Genomic DNA, 27,712 nt, shown 5'->3' with positions numbered 1-27,712 from the left:
GCAAATAAGTGGGAAAATTAGCTTGTTCTAGTAAAAAAAAATCTATATAACAAGTCAAGAGATTATTAGGAAGCAGATAACTTACTGAAGGACAACTTTTTCAACAAGTGAAATACTGTTAGACTGGTTTCTATTTTCAGCAAATCTATATTACCTCTCATTTACATTCAGTCAGGTGATAAAACACACTGATTAGAAAACAAAATTTGATGGGGCATCTGGGTGGCTCAGCTGGTTGAGTATCTGACTCTTGGTTTCACCTCAGGTAATGATCTTGCGGTTGTGGGATCGAGCCCCATGTCGGGCTCCATGCTGAGCATGGAGTCAGCTTCAGAAACTCTCTCCCCTCCCCTCTGCTCCTCCCCCGACTCGCTTACACTCGCTCTCTCAAATAAATCAAAAAATAAAATCTTAAAAAAAACAAAATTTGGCTAAAAACTTTATCTTTTATGCTTCCTTTACATCTTAATGTCTCTTTGAAATGTTCATTTACATTCCTCAGTAAATTTTCATTTTTTGGTTTCTTTATAAAACTGTATACACGGAATCTTAAAATTTAAAAAAATAGAAAACATTTTTAAAACTCAAGAATTCATAGTGTAACTTCATTTGATAGTTCTTCATTCTTTACACAATAGAAAAGTGTTAAGAAAAACCCTTATTATATGCAGAAATTTATACAGCCTGTTCAACTAAACTTCTATTTAAATCTCCTATGTTGTTTTTTATTCAATATCGTCTTTGTTCTCTTTTCCAAAAACAGTTATAGTATAAGATCATATTTCTTTACTCTTTTCCCCTGAATTCCCACCCTGCTTGGTTAAATAGTTTAATAAGGAAATACAGGATTTTATTTCCTACATAATTTTCTCTCTGGCATGCTGCCAGTGTCAACAACAGCATCTTAAATTTCTCAAGATACATTAAGAGGGAGATGTATACTCTATGTAAAATTTTTACTTATTACATAAGAGAAGCTGGCAATATTTACCCAAGTGTATAATTTACAACAGTGGTTTTTTTCAAAGTGCTTTCTACAGAGCTGTAGGTATTTTCTAGAGTCCATTCAAGGGCCAACAAAGGCAGACACGGGAGATACTGGGAGGCTACAACTTCTACACCCTTTGACCAGAACATAAATTATTTCTTCTAAAAAAAGTTTCTATGGTTAAAATGGTCAAAATCAATGCTGTAGGCCTTATTTATTAACCCTGCTGGTTTGAAGTAGGGGAAAGGGAAAAAGAGGTTTCTATCTCATATCTTTTTGAGGGAAAAACACAAGATGAAAACACATTTTTAGAGTCAATGTATAAATAGCATTATCACTTTTTGAATCCATGAGTCAATATACATGAGAAAGTTTTCCAAAGCCAATTTTTAGAGCTTATAAATGACAAGTAGTTAAAAATTACTAGATACTGTGGATCATATAAGAACCATTAATTCCAACTGTCCTTTGTCTCACTCATTTCAAGAAACAGCAGAAAAACAGATAAAATAGACAACCTCTGGCTCTGATCAAGATTATCATTTATTTAGCAACACATTCTTATCACTTAGCACAAAGAATATATTGGAGGGAGATGGAAGTGTGGTGAGTAATGGTTGCTTATGATCTAAACAATCTGGACAAAGTCAAGCTCTAACAAGGAAAGAGAAGAAAAGTGTTGTTGGCTACCTAGGTAGATTTCCTGAACCAGTCTTATAAAATGCACCTTTTTCAATATATTAGTGAGTGTAGGAAATATATTCTCTTTTTAAAGAGTTATAGGCATTGAACTATATCATAACTCTATAATAAACTAATTTTTTTAGTTCAGTGTTTTCCCAAATTTATTCTGCTGACAAACTCCCTTTTCAATTATTACCTATTTTACAGAACTTCTCTGGGAAACTTTTGAGATTGGAGATAGGAAAACAGAATTTTCAAGAGAATGGCATGGAGAATCTAAGCAAAACATCTGAAAAAACTGAACATGTAACCCAGAAGCTCCATATACAGAGATCAGAGAGGGGTATAAATAAGTGAAAAGATCTCAGTCATGCTTTCACAGGAATGCCAAGATTCTTGCTCTTGCTGTCAACTTTCTTTTGTGTTGCCATCATGGCGATCATCATAAGCATGTAACAATGGCCACTACTCATCAGTGAAGTTCTTATGAGTAGGTATATTCAGATGTAAATGGGAAAATGATGTAAAGGGATGAGGGAAAGGCTAAAAGTAACTAAAGGCCAGTAATATTAACCCATACTAGCAATCAAAAAAACAAATTATAAAAATATTTTGTACTTACTGAGGTCAAAGTGAAGTTTATATACATGACAGTCACACTAATAACAATGGAAATGATAAAATTCCTGAGCTGTGCTGGTCTATATGGTGTCTTTGTGATTTACAGAAAAGGTAACCTTCCTTCAAATAAAAAAATATTAAAATAGTATATTACTGTACAAATTAAGTGCAGTAATTGAATGCAACAGCTCTGCCTGCTCTGCCCAGAGTGGCTTTCCAGAGCCCAAGAGAAACCACCAGGCTGTGCAAATATGTGCAAACACACCCCACACCGCGACACTCCTAGCGACCTATTATAACCTCTATGGCACCTTCAGTGAGATGAGCTTGTCAGTGTCAGAGTGGTAGGTGAGCAAACACGGGGCCTCCAAACAGCAAGCAGGAGACAGCAGTAACCCCTGGGAGGCCTGGTATGGATGGGATAAAACAGGCAATGTTATGTATGTGGGTACTATTTTATGAATGATGGTGTTCTCTTTTGCTGCTCCAAGCTAAGACAGGAGGTAACAACCCCACCCACTCTCACTTAATTTAGTGTATATGCCAACAATGTGAATGACTCCTTCCTGGGATGTGATGTGTTTTATAGTGCACAGCCTGAATATTACATGTAGCAACATTTTACAACTTTTTGTAAAACAAAATGGAAATATTTAGTAAGAACACAGAAATATTCGTATCTTTTAACTTGCACTATTATCACTATAAATTTTAAGGACAACATGACAAAAGATATCAAACATGAATGTGATGAATTAAAATACAACTATTAAATACAAGGACCACAACAGACACCTATGTTTACCTAGCCAGTGAAAATAGAACACACATACATATATGTATATATAAACATATACATATATACTTTGAGAGCACCAATGTAAAAACGTACATGCAAATGAGAGGTAATAGTAATTTTGAGAGGGTGAAATCATTAAAGAATGTTTTTTAAATGTCTATAACGACTTTTCTTGAAGTCTGAAGTTTCCATTCCTAAATGTTTAAATATCCCAACTGTAATACTTATTACATTAATTTGTTTAAAAATCCCAGTTACAGAAAAGATAAATTTTTCATGAGATATTAGTAATCATGAATTTCAAATTAATGAGGCTTTATCATATATCAGAGATTTACTTCTGAAAGCTCATATACTTAATGAAACATTCATAAGTATTTTCTTAATTAAGGCTATCTGTAAAGGACACCCATTACAGTGTTCCTAAAAGTAGAGAAAATATAAAAATCATCTGTCAGTATAGGAAACAAACATCAGAACTTCTATTTATCTGTGATTTTTATTTCTATAATAAGAAATTAACCTTTATTGGTACGCGAATTGACACTGACATTCTGTGATGGTTATTTTTATGTGTTATCTTGACTAGGCGACAGTAACCTGGTAACCAGGTATTTGGTCAAACACCAGTCTAGATGTCACTGTCAAGGTATTTTTAAAGATGAGATTAACATTTAAATTGGCAGACTGAGTAAAGCAAATTACCCTCTATCATGTAAATTGTAGGCCTTAATAGGAAAAGACTGAGGTTATCTGAGAAAGAGGATATTCTGCCTCCAGATTGCCTATAGACTCGAGGTACATCACCTCTTGCCTGGGTCTCCAGGCTCCTGACCTACCCTGTAGATTTGGACTTGCCAGCCCCCACGATCATGGGAGCCAATTCTTCAAAATAAATTGTCTCTCTCTATATACATATTCACACAGACTGTTCCTTTGGAGAACTCTAACACACAGCCCACAGAGTCTCTGTGTTTAGTGATCAAGCTTCCCACTGTTGTGTAGGGTTACTTGAGGGATAAAGAGGAGTTCCAAAACATGGAGGAGTGACATTGGCATAGCACTACTATTTGTTCTCTAGCAGCAAAGCACAATATCCTGAGTTTCCTTGCTCCCAGGTGAGTGAACAGACTGAATTACTAATTTTAAAATAAGCCTCATGAAAGAGTAGCTTATTCAGTCTCCTGGCAAAGAAACTCAGGATTATGGAAGATAATGGAAAAATGCAAATACCAGGAAATTACAGAAAAAAAAAATCCCAACAGATCTGAGATTTCTATTCCTAGTTTTAAAAAAAAAAAAGCAAAAAATGACTAGATCAGATCTGGCAAAAGTTGGAAAAATTCAGAATTATAACGTTAACTGACATGAGATTTATATTCAATAATGACCCTGTTCTGATTGTATCTTAAGATATCGGTTAACATCACAGGGAAGCTATTTTAATTAATAATGTATTTGTAAATACTGTTTAAACTATTTCATCTTATTAATTATGACAAACTTATTGACAACCTACACTTCAGTACTTTTTCTCTAATTTTTTAAATTCAATTAATTAACATATAATGTATTATTTGTTTCAGGGGTACAGGTCTGTGATTCATCAGTCTTATCTAATACCCAGTGCCCATTACAACACATACTCTCCCCAATGTCCATCACCCAGTTACCCCATCCTTCACCCCCCTCCCCTTCAGCAACCCTGTTTGCTTCCTATGATTAAGAGTTTCTTATGGTTTGTCTCCCTCTCCGATTTCGTCTTGTTTCATTTTTTCCTCTCTCCCCCTACTATCCTCTGTCTTGTTTCTTATATTCTGCATATCAGTGAGATCGTATGATAATTGTGTTTCTCTGATTGACTTATTTTGCTTAGCATAATACCCTCTAGTTCCATCCACATTGTTGAAATGGCAAGATTTCATTTTTTTGATGGTTGCATAATATTCCATTTTATATATATACACACCACACCTTCTTTATCCATCACTTCAGTACTTTTTAACAACTCACAATTTGTGATTCTTTAAGGGCAAGGATCTAGTGCTTGAGTGAGAATGTATTTTTTATGTAATGGAAATCTTTTTTTTTTTTTTAGAGAGATTTATTGATTTTAGAGAACATGCACATGTGAGCACGTGGAACGGGGAGAACGATAGAGGGAGAAGGAGAGAACATCAAGCAGACTCCCTGCTGAGCGTGGAGCCCAACGCAGGGCTTGATCTCACAACCCTGAGATCATGACCTGAGCCAAAATCAAGAGTCGGATGCTTAACTTGCTGAGCTACCCAGGTTCCCCTGTAATGGAAATCTTTTAAGAGTTGTTAACAGACTTACCTGTCTTCTTAAAAATGACTCAGTGAACACTATCTTTTCTTGACAATAGGGTCATTCATCATAATCATTAATAATTTTTATAGATGTATAAGACTGTCCCTACGATAAATATGCCTATGTTTTTGGAATCATTTGCTGCTTTTTACTTGGTCTTTTCTCTTTCACATTTTGTTATTATACATTTGACCCTTCTTCTGTCTTCTTATTTAAAGTCTCTAATCTGTTATGCTTTGAAAAATTCTCCCTTTCCCTTTTTGTTTCTTCCTCTTCACTGTTGTGTTATAAGGCCTTAGTTCCCTAGCAATTACTTGAACTGATCTCATCTTTATTCCAGATGTTTAACTATAAGTCGGCTCAAACTGGATATACTATCTTATACTAACGAGGGTAAGAAGTCAAGTGGTACAGAGGTATTAGATTATCAATGTATTCTGAAGATAGAAAGCGCCCCCTCATCCCCTTTTTAAAACCTTAAGTCTACTTCTAACACTTTAATTCTTTTTCTTCTTGGGATCACCTATTATCTGATGCATTTACGGATCCATACTACTCTAAAATATTTTAGACCAACATTATCTTACTCAATATACAGAACTGAAAAAATATTCTAGGGATGAAAACAATAGAAACAAAACAGAGTACTGTTGACCCCAGAGTAACATGTTGTCAACCCCCTGCAAGCTGAAAATCCACATACAACTTTGGATTCCCCCAAAATCCAAACTACTAATAGCCTACCATTGACCAGAAGCCTTATTGATAACATAGTTAATTAACATGTATTTTGTATATATATACTGTATTCTTACAATAAAGTAAGCTATAGAAAAGAAAATATAAGAAATTTGTAAGAAAGAGCACATACATTTATAGTACTATATTTATAAAAAAAAATCTGCATGTAAGTGGACCGGTACAGTTCAAACTCATGTTGTTCAAGGGTCAACTGTACCATTAGTTCTCCATTTCTAACCTTCTTTATTACCCATTTCAACTAACTCATCTCTATGTTCTAAAGTCAGAGTTATGTTAATCATGAGATTGGTAATATTTGAGAATTTTGCTTAAAATTAATTCTGCAGCCCTTTAATAGAGAATTCATTCATTCACTCCTTTACTAGGTTCCTTTATATGTAAGGCTACTGTGCTAGGCCCCAGAATTATAGCAGAGAATAAAATAGCTGCAGTATCTGTGCCCATGGAGTTTTATACACTAGTACATTGGCTTGTAAAATTACAGTGGTGAGGAAGCTTATGATGCCCCTTGGGCCAGTAACTAAGTAAACAACTTAATGCTTTTAGTGTTCTTTCTTAAGTTCTCAACTACTATTCAGGCCTTAAGAAAACCTGGCCTCCAGACACAGGTTCTCTTGTGACTTTATGATAGAATGGATTAATTTACTTGAATACTGTGAATTCTGTCAGACTACAGACTTTCCCAGGTTTTCAAAATTCTTTCTCCCTTTGAGAATATGTATTCAACTTAGAGTTAATCCATAATAGTACAGAGACCTTGAGAGAAATAGGCTTTTCCTCTTAAATGGTTCTTAAAGCAAATAAACATTGCCTAAAGGTTTAGAGACTGAATTAGGTAGATAATGTCATTCTGAAACACCTGACTACTCTATACTTACATTTATAGCTTAAAAGTTTTGTGCTATGACCTCAATCACTGCTGCTTTAGATAAAAATTAATGTATGTAACAATATTTCTTTTAAATCTAAATACTACTTCTTTGGAAAATGAAGGTGGGAAAGAATCCAAGGTTCTTTGACAGCTAACATATTTCAAAGAGGGCTTCCACCTGAAGTTTACATTTTATCTCTTAAGTTAAGGCCATGCTCTTAATTTTAAAACATTCTCCAGAAATAAAGCAATTACCCTCCAACATTCTATATTATTCAACAGTTTTTATATTTTTTCTTTTATTTATTCAAATATATACTATGCATTTATGTGCCAGGTATTCCACAGGTGTCAATGATACAGTGATAAACAAGCCAAAGTTATTATCCTTAAATTTACACAGCCAGAATATAATTTAGTAATTGCTATATAATTAAAATGTATTATGAATTATTCTCACATGTCTTCCTGTGACAGTTAAACTGAAGAATGAGAAATATACTCAATAGAATAAAAATATATAGTACTACATGAAGAATACCACTTCAAAAAAATCAGAAATAATATGATTTGACAAATGAAGTATTCACTTCCACCTCCATGCACAGTTACCTAATATGATGAATTTGGCTACTGTCAGTATTATGAGAATAAACTTAGTATATAATGTGTTATTAAATTTGGTGCAGGGAAACCATTTCAGAATTCTGTGCAACACTGTGGCTAATCTAAAGAAGCCAGCTCTGACTTTGGTAGATCCAAAGGTAGGTTAGTCTCCTCTGGTCAAGTGAAGCACAGAGAATGGAGACAGCTAGAGAAGGAAAGGAATGAGATCCAGTGGTCAGCCGCCTGTGGCTACAACAGCTGCTGCCTGGTGAAACAGAAGAGGTCAGGGAAGGAAACTCAAGAAGAAGGCTCTTATGCTGATTATGAGTTTCAGCTCCAACTGTATCTCTTTAAATAGCAGCTTCCCCATAAACTTCATAGTAGAAGGTTTAGAAAGCCAAGGACACTAACCTTATTCTTTCCTCCAGGTCTTAAACAGTAGATCCTGTCCAGGCATGAGTAATAGATCTCAAGAGTTTGAAAATTCCCTTCTTTCAAATTTATCCATACTTGCACCCGCCCTCCAAACCATGGCTTTCAAACAATGTTACAATTATACTTTCTCAAAAAAGAATGAGATTGTAAGCAAAGTAGGGAGACTGTTAAATAACACCAGATGAAGGTATTTAAAAACTGGGGTTCATGTTTTTCCCCTACATATGCCATTGCCAATTAAACACAATTTATTGCACTGTCCAGTATTTCATGCAAATGACAGGAAAATTAAAATGCCAGTGACATGACATGAACTGAGTTATCAGTCTTAGCACAACAGAGACAAAGGTAAAATTCATTAAGCCTGCTTCATGCAGTGAATTTTTAATCTCTCAATTTTATGCCCACTGGATTTACAATTGAGAAGCTAAAATTAAATTGTTTACTTGATTTTATAGTTATTAAAGAACAGGTATAGCATATTGGAAATATATTATCACTAATTCTGTTTAAAGCATGAGGTATAATTAAGAATTTTCTTTTACTTTTTAAGGGAATGGGAATAAAAGACCTTTTATAACTATCCATCTTTTATATGAATTCATTTGACTCTTTTAAACATTTTTCAGGAATTCTTCATGTATGAAAAGGAATTACATGTACGCAAAGAGGTTATAGGTCTAAAGGCATAATGCCACTTAGTACACTAGAGTCTAAGTAAAATTAATCTGTTCCACATCTTTTTCTTTGCTACTGTAATATGATTTGCACGTATCAAAACTATTTTTGAGTAACACTCCTGGATGGATAAATTATAAAACAAGGCATAATGATTCTCAAAAGCACAGATCTTTTTTCCTACACTCAGAACTTTGTTTAAATTAAGATGCAAACAAGTCCATTAGTTTGACTACTGAATATTATTAATACTTAAAAGCAAAACATGGAAAATAATGGCTTTGCTCTAGGAATACCTTACACCTGCAAACTACTGCATTTACTATTAAGCAACCAAGAGTAACAAATACAGAAATACACAATTGAAGAATTAAATGTTAACTAAGCCACTTAGCATTTTTACATGTCTGTCTTAGTATTATCCTGTTTTAAAAAAATCTTACAATTCTTTTTTCTGTTTTCCACATTACCTAGCACAGAGAGCTAGAAATACAGTAGCATTCAGCAAATACTTTTCTGAATGACTGAAAATATACCTGCCCAGGTGTTCTGATTGCTGAGGCCACATGACGCCTCACTCTACTGGTCAACAGTATTTCTGCCTTTTAATTACAGATTTTCAGACTGAATGTCTGTTTTCAATTCCATTAGTCTCTACCTTTTCTGTTTGCTTGCTCTTCTAAGCCAGTTCTTACTACTTGGGAGAAGTGAAGTCATCAGCTAAGTCATGATGTCTGTTTACTTATCTCTCTTGTCTAATCTCTAAATCTATTCCTTCTTACTGCATATTTCTTTTTTTAAATTTAAATTCAATTAGCCCACTTATAGTACATCATTATTTCAGATGTAGTGTTCAATACTTTTATCAGTTTCATATAACACCCACTGTTCATCACATCATATGTCTTCCTTACTGTATATTTCTAACTAAGCTATGATTACAGTATTGGTTCCTTGTTTTATACGGAGGATCACCATATATAGTCCAAACTTGGACACTTCTGAAAATAAAAGGAAACACTATTAACAAGCATAAAGCAACACTGTACAAGACAAACCAGGGCATACGGTCACCCTATTTATAGGCAGTGTAACAAAATAAAAATTATAGTACAAATTGATGGTTAAGCATTCCACCAGGTTAAATTTGTCCTTTCCCTTTTAATAACTGAGTATGATTCTTCATTGTCTTGGTTGGATATATCCAACTATATTCAGTATACTCTAACATGAAATAATATCCAGATTTATCTAAAAATCTCTGAAAATAGGTATTATAGGTATGGCATCACTAGTAAAAATCTGCACAGGACCATCCTTAATCATGACAGTTACCACAGCGATATTTTGACATTTTCATATCAAAATGCTGTGATGAGGAATGAGTTACATTTATCAAAATGCAAGTGATTTAATAAAAAAATGGCAAAACATAAAGTATAGCATCACTCTCCAATACCCCATATAAAATTAGTAAATGTTTTCTGAGGTTTAATATCAGGAAACCAAGTTATCCCAATTAACTAGGCACGATAGCGTGAACTAAAGGAAAAATCCATTCTCTGAGTATAATCAGTAATTTTAAAAAATTAAAGAAAAAAACTATGGACCAGAAAGACAAATGATGGGAAATAAGAGCAGAGCTTTTAGGTAAAGTATGTCTTTTGGAGAAGTACCAAATAGATTTTTTTATTAAGAAAGTGATCCTCCTAAGGGTAAGGAGGTGATGATTAAAGTTGTAGCACTAAAAATATGATTTATTCTTCAATCCACCCAACTCTATACATATGTGTGTGTGTATACACACACACACACACACACACACACACTCATCATCATCATCATCATCATCATCATCATCATCATCATCATCTCTTCCTGGCTTTCGCCAAGTGCTACTTTCTTTTCCATTTCCTAATTTTGTTACTGTTGTTGTATTTGCATTAAAAATAAATTCAGCTAAAGTCTTATTTTAGGGATTCAAGATAATAAAAAATTTACTCTATAGACTAAAATGTGTGTTGTAGTCACTTGGATAGAACTGATCTAAATTTCCCTCAGGACATTATCCTATCTTAACCTTTCTGCTCACTTTCATACTTAACAGTATCATCATAAACTTCCAATGAACGATCCTCTTAATCTATATCCTGATGATTATCCTTCTGAACTCTTACGTTCATGTAGCTTCCTTTTCATTCTTGTTATATGTGAGCATTCCCTCAAGTTCCATAATTAATGTTTTTCTCTCTCCTCTTTTTATCATCTTTCTCCAGACTGACTCTGGTGATATTCTGTATATCCAGATAGTATCATGTCATTCCACCAATCAAAAAGATCCCCAAATGCAGATGAGACTTCTGTATCTATTTTCTGATTTTTGAATTCCTTTCTCACCTTCAGACTCATATTTTCAACAATATGCAAGGTAATAATCAACATATGCTTGTTGAATTCATTAATTTAATGAGTACTTATTGGGGCCCTAATATGTGTTGACACTATGCTAGGAGCTGAGCTACCCACAAAGCAATGTGGATGTTATCTTAACAGAAAGACAAACCATGAACAGAATCAGGGAAATACAATGTGTTAGAGCAGGGGTTTTCAAACTTTAGTCTCAGAATCCCTTTGTACTCTAAAAAATCACTGAAGACCCCAAAGAACTGTTGTTTATGTGGGTTATATTTATTGATATTAACTGTATTGGAAATTATAGCTAAGGGGGCCCGGCTGGCTCAGTTGGTTGAGCTCCCAACTCTTGGTTTCAGCTAAGGTCATGATCCCATGGGTCGTGAGACTTTGCTCCATAATGGGCTCCAAGCTCAGCAGGGAGTCTGCTTGAAGATTCTCTCCCTCTACCCCTCTCCCCACTCACATGCTTGCTCTCTCTCAAATAAATAAATCTTAAAAAAAAAATTATAGTTGAGAATTTTTAAATTTACTCATAAAAATAGCAACAATAAAATCATATATACATTTTAAAAAACCCTATTTTCCAAAATAAAAAATGTAGTGAAGAGTCATTTTCCCTTTTTTCCCCTTTTTGCAAATTTCTGAAGTTTGGATAATAGAAATAGGTGGATAATCATCATGACATCATGGCTTTATTTTAGTATGTAGCAGAAGCATTTTTGTTTACTTCACATCATATGGCATGTTAAAAAGATGACTGCTCAGGAGTTCAGTTTAATAAATTTTTTATCTTTCACTGCTTCATCAATGACATTCTTAAGTGAAACTGGGCTTTTCTGAAAATTTTGAGTGCACGGTAAAGAATATAATGACTATTAACATATTTTGGTGCCACTGCTTTAATTTGTGCTAAGATCCTAGCAATTTTATACACCATTGCTTTTGAACTATCAGTAAAATGACCACACAGTAAAAAGGTAAATATCTTAACATGGAAATATTTTGAATTCACAGCTCTTCCCAAAGGGCCTCAGAGACTCCTAGAGATCCACAGATCACACTCTGACATCTGTTGTGATAGAGGAGAATGTGGCCTTGTTAATGATACCAAGTACGTCCAGGAGTAGAGGAAGTTCTTCCTGAAAAGGTGAATGTTTAAGACGATGTGTAAGGATAAACAGCAAATTTTCAGGTGACGGGTTGAGAGAGAATGTTCTAGGCAGAAGGAATAAACGAGGCAGGAGCTAGAACTCTACATGAATAAAAGGGAGGGCAGTATTATTGAGTTGTATAGTTAAAAAGAAAAACTGAGAAATAAGGGAGACAAAAGTCAATCATGGAGGATTTTTTATGTTATGTTAGCAGTTCGGATTTTGTCTCAAGGGAAAAGGGAAATCACTGAAAAAATTTAAGTGAGAGAGTTGGTATTATCAGATTTGTGTTTCAGAAAAAGTTCTCAAGTTGTACTGTGGAGAACTAATTGGAGAAAAACTGGAAGTAGGAGACTATGCAATAGCCCTTGTAAGAAACAGAGTACAGACAGGAGATAGACAGAAGCGATACTGAGAACTTAGAACTGATAGTAAGACTTGGTGACTAGCTAGATGTGGGAAGCTAGATAGGGGCAGAGTTAAGAATAAATCTTAAAGTTTCTGGCTTGGGCATACAGATAACATTTAATGAAACAGGGAAAATTGTAAGAGGAACAGATTTGGGTGGTTCACAGAGCAGGAAAGGGGAGAAAACCAGCTCAGTCACGATATCTCACAGGCACAAACAGAGATGTCTAATCAACTAGATATATGAAGTTCAGATAAGAGATTGGAACTGGAGATACAGATTTGGAATCACTGGCATACATGTGTTAACCAAAGCTATGGGAGTAAATTAAGCTGTCATGGGAGGATATGGTAAGTGTGAAGAGAGCCCCCAGGACCAGCATCTAAGAGACAGGCAGAGAAAGGGAATGTATTGCTATTAGGAAGGCACAGTGATGGACTAATAAAAGGACACATTCTTACAGCACATGAATTAAGATGAAGACTTTTTTAAAGACAACATTGCAGTGATAAGGAGAAGTATATGGAAGAAGTTGATTGTTTATAACCACCAAATTACCATTAAGACTCATAAGATAATAGTACATAATGATAGCACATGCCTCAAACACTCCCACAAAATGAGTAACATTCATTGATACTTGTTTCAGTAAGGGTTTTAGGTAAGTCATTGGAAAAGTAATCTCTAGTTAAAACAAAAGATGAAGACTCCGTTTCTTAAATTATCCTTCTATAATTTCCCATAGAAGTCTCATTAGCTTTATATATTTTTACTAGATCAAATTAGATTCAATTCTAGTTATTAAAATAATAACCTGGTTTATAGACAATGCTAAATGTTTAATAGTTGAGAACACAATACACAGAACTACATTAAGAATCTTATAAACTTAGGTTAACAGAAATATTTTTTGAATGCTGTATGTTTTGCCTTTTTTTTTTTTTTTTAAGATTTTATTTATTTATTTATTTGACAGAGCAGGAGAGCACAAGCAGGGGAAGCGGCAGAGGGAGAGTGAGAAGCAGGGTCCTGGCTGAGCAGGAAGCCCGAAGTGGGGCTCGATCCCAAGACCCTGGGATCATGACCTGAGCCAAAGGCAGACACTTAACCGAGTGAGCCACCCTGGTGCCCCGTGCATGCTTTATGTTTTACTAAGGAAGCACGTTTACTTAAAAAATCTCTCCAGGCACAATTTCTTTTGGTAGAAAACATTTTGTAGTCATCATTTTCCTTTATATACAATCAGGTTACAGAATTCTAGATCATGGTATTGTCATGATGATTTGCCAATTGAGCCGTTATCCAAATTATATTTTGAACCTATATAATCCTCACTACTTTCATTCTCAACATCTAGTACTTTGGGTGATTACCCGAAAATTCAGAGCTTTGGGGTTTTTACACATAGTTCTTCCCATTTTTTTAAATAGCTATAAGCCTATACAGTATTATTTTTTTATATATAAAGAAAAGGAGACTTAGGAATGTTAGGTATTTCCCCGAGGTTATTCTCTGAGCCAGTGCTAAAATTGGGAAAAGAACTATCTTTCTAACTTTTTAGAAAGGAGCAACCGATAAAAGCATGGATTATTTGCAGTCAGCTTTTTCAGGATTTTCAATATACATATTTTAAACCAAGAAAATGTATGGAGGAAAACTTTATAACATAGAATTGGTAATGTACATTGTTTCTGTAGAAACAGCTTTAAAACATAATACACATGGCTTGAAATGGGACCTAATATTTTCATACTATTACTAAAACTCCAGATCTGCTATGTGTAATTGTAATTTACTCTTATTAACATTTCAATAAAATAAATGAAGAATTTTAGTTTCAGGTTCAAATTTGTGTTTGTATATATACTTTGATTAATATATAATACATTTCAAAGTAAAGGCAAAACACTATTGAAAACCACAATTGAAACACTTAAAATTTTTAATTTATTTACTGAATTATGTTCAAAAGACATTTAACTTCCTCCTTTAACACTGTAACACCTTTTACTTACTAAAATAACCTTCAATATTAAAAAGCCCAAGAAAATAAAATAAATGAATGCTAAAATTGAATAGAAGTTAAACTAACTAAAAGTTAAGGAAAAAAGAGAATATTAAAATGGTATTCAAAATCACTATTTATTACAAAGTGAACTCCCCAAACTGGCATTATTATGTCTAATTAGATCTTCTTTAGTATTATATTCCCTCTGTCACATACCTTACATGGCCACTATCTACATCTCAAGGCAAGAATGGACGTAAGGCCTATAGTAAGATTCTTGGTTCAACAGAGACCATCTAATTAACAGTCTTTATTTTTGGAAAGTATGGTGACAGCATGTGTGTCATGTTTCAATGCCATGTCAAGTACTAGAACTTCGTAAAATGAATTTTACTTTCCTGATTTAATATGATTTTCCTTTATTTTATTTTATAAATTTCCTTTTCCTTGTTTTATTTTACGTATCTGTTAAAAGTGCCTATTAAGCCAGGATGCCATTTTATTCCATCAGGATAAAGAGTTAAAAAAAAAAAAATACTCAGTGCTCTTGAGTTTTGGCAAAGTGGGCACTTATGCTGCTAGAAGTAATGGATTTAGTATCATTTTTTCTGGAAATTCGTTCAGCAATATGTTTAAGTGCCCCGAGTCACTCAAACTCTTCAACCCAGAAATCTACTTCTAGAAATCCATCCCAAGAACATAAAGATTTAAGCAAAGAGAGATGCTTAATTCTGAGAAGAGAACCTAAATGTCCAAACTTTAAAAGAACAATATATGCAAAGCAAGATCCTTTCCACCATATTATCCGTTCAAAAAGAGGGCACTGTATCTGAGTCTTTACAAAGTCTACATTATTGAGCCCTCTCAATTTCTTTACTTTGACCAATAAAGTACTATTTGAGAAAAAAACTAACATTAGACCAAAATGACTTCACACAATGTAGTTTGGTTGCTCACTTATCGAAAGGCCACTTGATGAACTTGACCAAAAAGGGGGCAGGGAGAGGGGAGCAAAAAATTTAGTACAGATTTACAATTTTAACTGGTAGATGTTTTCTTATAAAAATCATATTAAAAAGAAACATCACGTGATAACTAGATGAATTCTCCAGTCTCTTTCTCACCTTAGATTTGTTTCCATCACAAGCAACTAAAGCATAACTTAACCCCCAAATACAGATAATAATACATTCATTATCTAATCATGTTTATACAATCAGTCAGGAACACGTCAATTTTACTTAAGAATAGGTAATGGGAAAACTGGTTCAGCATCTTAAAACTACATTCTGCTGGCCTTGCAGCACAAATTAGGAAGTGTTCTTTCTGATTCAATCTTCTGGAACAGACTGCAGAGAACTGGTGTCAGTTTTTCCCTTAAGTGTTCAGTAGATTTCATCAGTGAAACCAACTGGACCTTGTGCTTTGTGTTTTGGAAGGCTATTCATTATTGACTCAACTTCTTTAATACGTATAGACCTATTCTGATTATCTCTTTCCCCTTGTGTAAGTTTTGGTAGATTATGTCTTTCAAGGAATTAGTCCATTTCATCTAAGTTATCAAATCTGTGGGCGTAATATTCCTACAGTATCTTTTTACTGTCCCCATGAGATCAGTAGTGATGGCAGCTCTTTCATTTCCGATATTAGTAATCTGTGTTTCTCTTTCTTGTTTTTCTTGGTTAGCGTGGTCTGAGGTTTATCAATTTTATTAATGTTCTAAGAAACCAGCTTTCAGATTCACTAAGTTTCTCTACTGTTTTCCTGTTTTCAATATCATTGACTTCTGCTGTAACTTTTATTATTTCTTTTCCTCTGCTCACTCTGGATCTATTTTGCTCTTGTTTCTCTAGTTTCCGAAGGTAGGAGCTTATAGTACTGATTTTAATCTTTCTTCTTTTTTAATATATGCACTCATACTACAAATTTCCCTCCAAGCACTGTTTTCATTACATCCCATAAATTTGGTAAGATACATTTTCATTTTCATTTAGAGCAAAATATTTTGAAATTTCTTAAGATGACTTCTTGATCCGTGTGTTAATTAGAAGTGTGTTGCTTATCAATGTTTTGGGATTTTCCAGCTCTCTTTTTGCTACTGATTTCTACTTTTATTCTAGTATGGTCTGAGAAAATACTCTGATCTACCTTTCAAAATTTACTAAGGTGTTTTATGGCCCAGAATATGGTCATCTGAAGGTTTTCAAAAAATATAAATATTTTAAGGCAGCAAAATAATTGTGTATCAATTACAAGTATATATGTATAAGATGAAAGAGGGTTGGGACACAGCTATCTTAATGTTAGGAGGAATGGGTAGTAATTGGGACCTGGGGTAAAATTTCCAGCAATCACATTATATCTCAATTCTGAGATATAGATGACTTAAAAAAAGTGACTCTAGCAGTAACATTTGGTATTAAATTTGCTTTTTATGAAACATAAGTAAAAAAAAAGAGGTATTTTTGCTATGTGAGTCCTTGTTACCTGCACCCAGAAATCAGAATGACTTGAATACATATTTTGAGATAAGACTGGGAAAAAGAGAACCCTTGCTATCTAAACTTGTTATCCGATGTCAAAAGCCAAGTAGATATGATGGTAAGGCATATGTATCTTCCTATATAATAACTATAAATAAATAAACATCTGACTCTTGATTATTTCATCTACCTGAGAGAAAGAGGAGAGGAGACTACGACTCTCTCTGGGAAAACTGAGTATTATTTTGTGTTCAGAATCACTTTATACTTAGACACATACATTGGTAGGTTTTTGTGATGAAATATAATGCAGAATGAGTGTTTCAATAGCATGGGAAAAGCAGGTTACAGAATTCTTTTACTACATGGTCTCTACTGTGTAAAAAGCAATGCCTGTTAAAAAGACTGGAAAGAAATGTGCCCAAATTTAACTGGGATTGAGCAGTAATTTTTAAAAAGACTGGAAAGAAATGTGCCCAAATTTAACTGGGATTGAGCAGTAATTTTTCTACATCCACACTCTTCTTTACATGCAAATTTTTTACACTGTGACCTTACTTCATTCGTAGTCAGAAAAATATTTAGTAGTGGTTTTAGTACAATATTGTAAGTATTATAATAGAATTATTTACAAAAAGGTTTAATATTGGTATCAAAGAGTATCAATTCTTTTGGGAAGTTCAAGTTAAGTTCCGGAAAGGGAGATGCTTCTAATATAGCCTAATATAATACAGCAATAGTTTATCAAAAAGAGGACATGTCGTACTTGCAACGGCCAGAAAGTGAGACCAAGCATGTACCAATAGGGGAATTTAAATAGTTCTATATGACTAGAGTAAAGGCTGCAAAAACATCAGGAAAAGCAGGAGGAATAATGTCTACATACACAAGTTGGGGACAGAGGGTATATGAAGGAGTCCAGAGTTCTTAGAATGAAGAAAATCTAAACCTAGCCATGTTAGGTAACTCATTTCAATGTTTAATTTCAATACTAAGTAAATCCTGACCTATAACAATCATATTTGGATACTTTCTTTTAAATACTTAAAACCAAACTAATTTTTCTCCTTTAAAACTAAACCGGAGGGGCGCCTGGGTGGCACAGTCTGTTAAGCAGCAAACTCTTGGTTTCTGCACAGGTGATGATCTCAGGGTCTTGAGATCAAGCCCTGCCTCAGGCTCTGTGCTCAGCATGGAGTCTGCTTGAGATTCTCTTTTCCTGACTCTGGCAGGGTAGAGTTAGCAAATCCACTCCTCAAGAAACAACTATAAAACTGGACACAATCAACAAAAACCACCATTTTGGAACTCAAAGGCAAACAAGTTGAGAAGTGTTTATTCATGAAAACAAGCTGATCCTAAGCTAAGAACAGTGAGGATCTATTTGCCTAAAGCCACTCTTATCACTTCTACCCCTTGCTCAGTTGGTATGGAAGTTCTTCAAGGACAGGGATGGCTATGAAAAGCAGCAGCTTCACTGCTGGAAGGGGCTAACCTGATTTGGAACAAAGGGTAAAAAACCCACACAGAGCTTTATCAGTAAAAGCAGAAAATAAACAGAGAAAGTCAGAAGCTATGCTAGCCTGAGGTTGCAGCTTTGGTTGGGCTGAGCTGCAAACTGGAGAATTATTAAGAAATTCAACCAGAAAAATCCTGGAAATGAGGAAGGTATACAGGGGCTACGTAAGGTCTCCACATAGCCTTGAATGACCTGGAGGCTAAGTGAACAAGCACAGGAGCTCCAAGAGGGTCTCGTGAAAAGTAAATGGTGAGGCAGACTGGAAAACTGCCTAAGCTTTAAGAGCACTCCCCAGTCAACACACACCCACTGGCAGAGGGTGGAAGCCTATCTGGCTTGAGATATTTGAGTACAACCTGTGCTATCACTGACCACTAAGCTATGCAGACAGACTCTAGGAAACAAGCCTAAAAAATAAAAATGACAATACTATACAAACTGCAAGGAAGGCAGATCCCACAGATTACGCCCAAGCAAATTACTAAAAACCACCACCACCATCCTCCTTGGGGGAAAAATCCAAAGTGAGAGTTTCCACAATATATTATCAAAAATATACTGGGTGTATGCTAGTTGTCTACCTAGTAATATTACAGATCTGCATTTTTCAGCCTAATCTATTATCAGGGGAGCAAGAAAACGGCCCACTACTTGTGGTAAATTATTACACTATTTTACATTACTAATACAGCTATCCAGGATCACGTTAATAATTGGCGTAGAGAAAGTATACTTACTCAGTTATAAATTCAGGGTTTGTAAAGCTGAGGTTGGTTAAATGGCCTTCAAGTTTAGAAGACTCGTGTGTATTTAAGGCTGGAGTGGTCTTAGTGGAGAGTACAGCTCTTTTTTCATCTTTTTCAAGTGCTTTTCTCTTCCCACCATTTTGGAAATATTCTCTGCATACACTACAAGGCAAAATGAAATTGTATTTTAAAACACTAGGTATAAATATAAAATAGAGTGGGAAAACATTAGCCTTTATTAATCAAAATGGGAAACTTTCAATTACAAATTCTTCCTGTGAAAATAGCACACAGAAGTAGGTTTGAGCACCCTGAAGCACTTTTAACTACCATACAACAAAGCATAATCATAGATTATATTTAATAAATAAGAAGTATGTTGGAGTGCCTGGGTAGCACAGCTGGTTCAGCACTGACTCTTGGTTTCAGCTCTGGTGGTGATCTCAGGGCGTGAGATTGGCCCTGCATCAGGCTCCACGCTCAACGCAGAGTCTGCTTCAGATTCTGTCTCCCTCTCCCTTTGTCTCTCACACTTGTGTGCTCTTTCTCTCTTAAAAAAAAGAAAAAGAGTATGCTTTCAGGGGTAGAGATGTGCCTATATGTTTTGCTGAACTGTATTCTTAACTAAAACATAAGTTCCTCCAGAAAAGCTTAGATAACTCTGCTATTCAGTGACAGCATACAAAAAGAACAGTCATTACAGTTAACTCTGAGCCAGCTTTGCTGGCAGTAGACAGATATCCTAATAGTTGTTTCTTAGATCCCTGCTGGTTTATGAAAACAAAGTCAGGATGTCAACATACTAAGACTCATTAATCTTATTTGCTCTGAGAGTAGGGAATAAAAATCTAGTTCAGGTAAAAATGGTTCTGTATCATATAGGTAGACATTCAGAGAACAAAAGTTTCAAACATAAGAGTGGTTTTTAATAACACCTGGAAATTATTCTTATCCATCGAGAGATCATTCCTGCTTGCTCCAATTCTTACACTATTAAAATGAAGATTTTTTGAAGATGTATCATTTTAAGCTCATATAGTCTAGAAAACATCAGGTTGCTAGCCAAAATCAGAAATATTTGATTGGTATAACCTTATAATCAATTTTCTTCAAATCTAATACAATTTTAGAGTGAATACAGTAGGGTACCGTGCCTGGGTATGTAATAGGACAACAAACATAACCATAGAATTGACTCAAATATTTCTTAGCTATTAAAGACAGGAATCTTAAGGTAAAAAAAGACTAATGAGACCTAGCTCTGGCCCTTGAGTTTACACTGTGATAGGAGATATACATATGAAAACTGATAAAATTATCAATGCTATTTTAAAAAGTGTAGGAGAATGGAATCTAAAAAAAAATTTTTAGACCCTTAAAACACATTATTAGTACATAGAGCTCATACTTGGAACAAAGCTAGACTATTTTTCTCCATAGACACTGCTTGCTGAATTTCCAGAAACATATAGCAAGAGAAGAATTGAAGCATTAACTTAAAACTGGTTTCTGCAAGCAGAACTATGGTCTAAGGGAACAATGCCCATCTCTCCTCACATTTACAGGATGCTGCTCGGTTCAACTTTAGCTTTTCTTAGTAACTACTATTAAGACTTCTTTAAAAAAAAAGACTTCTTTAATTTTTCCTATGTAGATTTAGTTTTAATTCCTGCATATAGGAGTTGAAATCCATTCATCATAAATCAAATATTTATTAAGTATTAAGAATAGAGAGCCCCCAGGCACCAGGCACTTCTGTGATGTGAAAACAAACTGAAGAAGTCATTGCTGTCCTCAAGGAGTTCAGACTAGTGAAGGAGACAATTATACAACAATAAAGAAAATACAATTGATAAAGATAAAATACAATTGATAAACAACCCAATGGGTAATATATGCTGACTTTAAATATATGAGTAGGAATAAATCAGGCAAGGAAGAATGTTAGTTTGGGAGGTAAGTGCTTTCCTGGCAGAGAGAAGAGCATGAGTAAAGGCACCAAAAATAAAAAGCATCATGGATCCTGCAGAGATGGATATGGTATGTGAAATGTAAAGTGCCGAGCACAAAAGGGATGGACGACTCACAAAAACACCCTGAGGCCAACACAAATATGGGGGAGGGGTAACCAGGTGACACAGGAGTGATAAGCAAGCTTCAGATCAACGGCTAATTTAAAGATGTAGTCTTTAAACATCTAATGTAATGACAGAAAGCAGGTAACAGATTTCCTGGGGTGGGACTAACTGCAAAAGTGTGGAATGGAGCTTTTTAAAGTGATGGAAATATTCTGTTTCTTAACAGTGGTGGTGGTGGTTACAGAAGTGTAAACAACTGTCCATATCCACTGAATTGTATGCTAGAATTGGGTGCATTTTATTGTATGTAATTAAACCTCAATAAAGCTGATAAAAAATGTAGCCTTTATAACCTTGGAATGAGTACTAAAAATAATGCCTCTACAACAAATAATGCTTCACTAAGATATGAAACACAAGAGTAAAGAGCTTGCTTACCTTTCTATTGAGTAGCACCATATACAATTGCTGATATTCAAGAATTCTTGAATTACAAAAATTGCAATTTTATATGGTTCAAGATCACAGTTATCCAGAAACTGGGCAGTAAAATACTTAAAGGGCTAGAATTCCAGATCCTCATAAAATAGCAGCCATCTAAATTCCAATCTCCCTATACATCTTTCAAAGAATATACAGACCTTTCAGTGGTACAGTTCATGCCTATGGCATAACTAGGACCCAAAATAGCACTTCATTTTACATGTAATTGGAAAATAAAAATCAAAGGCCAATTGAATTGGCTTTGGAGCCCCCCAAACTACACCCAGATGAGGACTCTATAAAAGAGGGTAAGATATGATGGAGTCTTAAAAGTGGCAAAAAAACAGATTCACACCAGCTAAGATATACCATCCAAGAGAGGGGTCCAACTCTCAGTGGGGAAATTTTAAAAAAAGATTTGGAACATTGTGAACCAGAGCATTAGCCACTGGAAGGTCAAAAGGACATCATACACAGACTGTACAAAAAGTGTATGTCACCAAAAAGGAGAGCCTACTTCTGGGGGAGAAAAGAGGCACCTTGAAAAAAGGAGGTATCTCTGGAGGCTTAGTGATAAAGGAAGAAAAAATGAAGCAATTAAAGATAATGAGATGTTATAATCTACACATAGTAAAAAATCCTAAGTCAGACCAAAAGAGGACAGTATTTATTAAGGGAACCATACTTTTGTATCTGTAGCAATCAAGCAAGGTTCTTTGGAATTAAAGAACAAAGTAAGCCACCCTATCTATCCATCTACAGATACTCCAACATAATAGACAAATACATGAAAGAAATGTTCAATGAACCCAGAAACCAGACAAGGTTCTATTACAGGAGAAGAGAAAAATAATCAAAACTTTTCAGTGAATGAAAATTCTCAAAAACACAGAACCAAAAACAGCCATAAAAGAGGAAAAAGCTAGCATTTCAGTATTAATTACAGATAAGTAAGCAACTGCAGATATGAAACAACATTTCAAATTTGAAATAAAACTGAGATCAAAAGGGAATAAATAATGGAGAGATACTCCATGAATGTGGATAAGAAGATACGGTCACAACGTCAGTTCTTCCCATATTGATTTACAGATTCACTACAATCTCAATCAAAATCACAGCAAATTATTTTGTGGATACCAACAAACCAATTTTAAAGTTTATATGGAATGGTAAAAGACCCAGAATAGCCAATACGATATTGAAGGAGAAGAACAAAGTTGGAGGACTGACCACTATCTGACTTCCTGTAACTTACTATAAAGTTATAGGGATCAGAACAGTGTGGTGTTGGTAAAAGAACGGGCAACTAGACCCATGGAACAAAAGAGCCAGCAACAGACCCACACAATATACTCAACTGATTTTTAATAAAAGAGCAAAGGCAGTACAATATGGGTAAAGGCAGTCTTTTCACCAAATGGTGCTGGGATGACAACTACATACTAAAAAATGAACCTAAACACAGACATTATGCCCTTCGCAACAATTAACTCAAAATGGATCACAGTAAAACACAAAAGTGTAAAACTCTTAAAGGGTTTTATAAATTTCCTAGGAGAAAATCTAGGTGACCCTGGGTTTGGCAATGACTTCTCTGACACAACACCAAAGTCAAGATCCATGAAAGAACTGAGAAGCTAGACTTCATTAAAGTTAAAAACTGCTCCGCAAAAGAGAATGAAAGAATGAGAAGAAAATGAGAAGAGAATAAGACAAGGCACAGACTGGGAGAAAATACTTGCAAAGACATCGCTGATGAAGGACTGTTATCTGAAATACACAAAGAACCCTTAAAACTTAATAAGAAATCAATCCAGTTTAAAAATGAATAAACAAATTGTATATCACCAAAGAAGATATACGGATAGCAAATAAGCATATGAAAAGATGCTCTAGGTCATATGTCATTAGGGAAATGAAATTAAAATAGCAATATACTACTACACACTAATAGCATAGCCAAAATCCTGAACATCAAAACCACCAACTGCTGGTAAAGATGTGGGACAACAAGAACTCTCATTCATTGCTATTGGGAATACAAAGTGATAAATTTGGCAGTTTCCTACAAAACTAAACATATTTTTACCATACAATACAGCAGTCACACTCCTTGATATCTGCCCCACAAAAATGAAAACTCACTTCCACAAAAACCTGCAGATGGGTGTTTACAGCAGTTTTATTCATAACTACCAAAACTTGGAAGCAATTAAGATGTCCTTCAGTAGGTGAATAAAGAAAGAACTTGTGGTATATCAAAACAATGGATTATTACTTGGTGCTAAAAAGAAATGTGCTATTGAGCTATGAAAAGACACTGAAGAACCTTAAATGCCTAAGTGAAAGATATCAATCTGAAAAGGCTATATACTGTGATTCCAACCTTTCGACATTCTAGAAAAGGCAGAACTATGGAAAGGGTAAAAACATCTATAGTTGTCAGAGGTATGGGGAAAGAAGGGATGTGCAGATAAAGCAGAGAGGATTTTTTGGGCAGTGAAACCATTCTGTGTCAAACTATACTGGTGAATACTTGTCATTACACATTTGTCAAAACCCACAGAATATACAACACCAAAAGCAAACCCTAATGTAAACAAACTATGGACTTTGGATGATAATGATATGTCAGTGTAGTTCATCAATTACAATAAATGTACCACTCTGGGTGGATGTTGATAGTGGAGGACACTGTGCATGTGTGGGGGCAGGGTGTACATGGGAATTGTATTTTCTGCTCAATACTGCTGTGACCATAAAACCGCACTAAAAAATAAAGCTTACTTGAAAGGGAAAAAAAACCTCAGCTCAGAACAAATCTCACTGAGGACACAGTATCACCTATGTGATATTCCTGCTAATATGCTTCACTTAATCACAAAGAAACAACCATACAAATCCATACTGAGAGACTGTAAAATTCGTAAAATGTCCGTGTCATAAAAGACAAAAAAAGAAAAAAAAGAGAGAGAGAGAGATTCCACATATGAGTGAAATCATATGGTGTATGTCTTTCTCTGACTTATTTCGCTTAACTATAGAGAACTGAGGGTTGCTGGAGGGAAGGTGAGTAGGGATGGACTAAATGGGTGATGGGTAGGGCTCCTGGGGGGCTCAGTCAGTTAAGGTGTTGGGGTCCCTGCTCAGTGGGGAGTCTGCTTCTCTTTTTCTGTCTCTCACCCCACCCATGCTCGCTCACTCTCTCAAATAAATAAATAAAGCCTTAAAAAAAAATGGACACCTAGGTGGTTCATTACGTTAAGTGGCCAACTCTTGATTTCTGCTCAGGTCCTGGGATTAAGCCCAGTGCCCCTGGAAGCTGGCTTCAGAATTCTCTCTCCCTCTGCTGCTTCCCCAGCTCATGCACTCTCTCTTTCTCTCTCAAATAAATAAATAAATCTTTATGGGGTGCTTGGGTGGCTCAGTTGGTTAAGCGTCTGCCTTCTGCTCAGGTCATGATCTTGGGGTCCTGGGATTGAGCCCCACATCAGGCTCTCTGCTTAGCGGGGAGTCAGCTTCTTCCTCTCCCTCTGTGTACTCTCTCTCACTCTCTCTCAAGTAAATAAATAAAATCTTTAAAAAAATTTTTTAAATAAATAAATCTTAAAAAAAACCCTATACTCTAAATAAAAAAAATAAAATGGTGATAGGTATTAAGGAGGGCACCTGTTGTGAGGAGCACCACATGTTAAATTTAAGTGATGAATCACTAAATCTACTCCTGCAAACTAATATTACACTATATGTTAACTAACTAGAATTTAAATAAAAACTTCAAACAAAAAAAGAGCGAGAAAGCTAGAGAATGTGCCTCAACTAAGTGCAATGATATACCTTAAAGTATTCAGTAATGGAAACCTTGGGATTTCTGCAATTGACTCCCAAATAGTTCAGCACAGACTGAAGGGAAAAGAAAGGGGAGCGGGTGGGGAGAAAATGGAAAGAAGATACAAAATAAGACTGAAGTAAAGAAACATTATTTTCAGAAGTTGAAGGAAAGAAAGTGCGAGTCAAGGATTTTTATCTAGCTAAGCTGTGCATTTTGTAACAGAACTATGGAAAAACAGCTTTTGGTATGTAAGAACTCAGGGAACATCATAGTTGCAAGCTATTTTTAAAGTATTTACTGGATGATGAATTTCATCCATGAGATGATTGAGAAATGTTGATTAAGAGACTGGTAATGAATAAAAAAATGAAAAGTTGTAATGCTGAAGGCCACAATTTCCAAAGAAGATATAATAGTTATGAATATTTATGTGCCATTTATCATAGCAGCCATTTTCACAAAGCAGAAACTCCATGAGATGCATGGAGAAATAGACACAACTAACAATAGGAAAATTTAATACATGACTCAATCAAGTGAATGAATATTAGGCAAGATTAGAGAAGCCTGAAAGAGCAGAATAAAGTTTCTTACCTACGTAACAAACTTTGCTCTCTAATAGAAAGTATAGCTTTTTTCAAGCGCACATGGAATATTCATAAATTACCATATACATGTATTATGTCATGAAGAAAACCACAGTAAGAGCCACATAAAAAACAACACAGATTAAATCAATCACAATGTAATAAAAGTAGAACAAAATAAAGCAAAAAATCTTTCACCTACAAATTTAAATCCATTAATATAATTCCCTATATTCATAAATTTGAAGAGGAAACTCATATTCATTTCCACAGATGCTGAAAGGACATTCACCATAATGCAACACCTATTCCTAATAAAAACACTCAGTAAAATAGGAATTGATGAATACTTCCTAACCATAAAATTATACATATTTATCAGCCAAAAAGCCAGCAATGTTTTTAATGGAGACATACCACACAAATTATTGCTAAATGAATAAGGCACAGCTAGGTAACAGACAACAGAAAAAGTATTAGTCAAAAGAACTAGAGAGAAAGGAAAACTCTGTATATTCACAGATGAGTTTACCCAGACAACCCAAAAGAATAAATCAGAAACCAGTATCGACAGTAAGAGAATTCAGTAAAACAAGATGTAAAACATACAGAAATCAAAAGCCTCTCTCTCTATATAATATACATGTATAAGTAAAAGAGAAAGGTACATGATAGAGTATATAACATGTCCCACTTGAACATAGATAAGAACAGGTGGATATATGTGTGTATGTGAATTTGGTTAATTCTGGGGGAAAACAAAACAAAACAAAAACAAAAACCCAGGATAAAACAAATGAAGAAAATGGGTGGGAGACTTTTCTGAATACAACTTTTTATAAAGTTTTGAGTTTTGAACCATGTAAGTGTTTTATATTCCCACAAATTAAAATAGGGAGAAAAACCTATAAAAATGAAAGTAAAGTGAACACAACCATATACAAAAGAACTGTCTCAAGTAACTTTTAAACACAGGATCAGGATCCTGACCCTTAGTGGGATATGTTCTAAAGACAAAAGAAATGCAAAGAAATTTTAAATTTCACCCAGTTTATTGTTAAAAGTAAAACTGGCATTGTAATTTTCAAACCACTTTATGTGAACTGTAGGACAAAGCAACTGTATTAATATTATTTGGAACTAAGTCCTTCAGCAGCACATCTAGGGCCCAGATCTTAATTTCTATATGCCATTTCCCATTAAAAGGAAGTGGGGCCCTGTGA

General features: G+C 34.8%; 1 protein-coding gene across 1 annotated transcript in view; it reads right to left on the bottom strand.

Annotated features, from left to right (window-relative positions):
• The window catches only part of SAMTOR (S-adenosylmethionine sensor upstream of mTORC1), a 92,914-nt gene that overhangs the window by 44,773 nt on the left and 20,429 nt on the right, over window positions 1-27,712 (bottom strand). The window contains exon 3 of the mRNA XM_045792813.2: window positions 19,498-19,668. Coding sequence (XP_045648769.1) covers window positions 19,498-19,668 — 171 coding nt within the window. The remainder of the gene's footprint in view (window positions 1-19,497; window positions 19,669-27,712) is intronic.

Source organism: Ursus americanus, chromosome 3, assembly GCF_024610735.1.
Source record: "Ursus americanus isolate L20-20 chromosome 3, mUrsAme1.1.p, whole genome shotgun sequence".
NCBI lineage: Eukaryota > Metazoa > Chordata > Mammalia > Carnivora > Ursidae > Ursus > Ursus americanus.
This window is presented reverse-complemented; position numbering and strand designations above follow the sequence as displayed.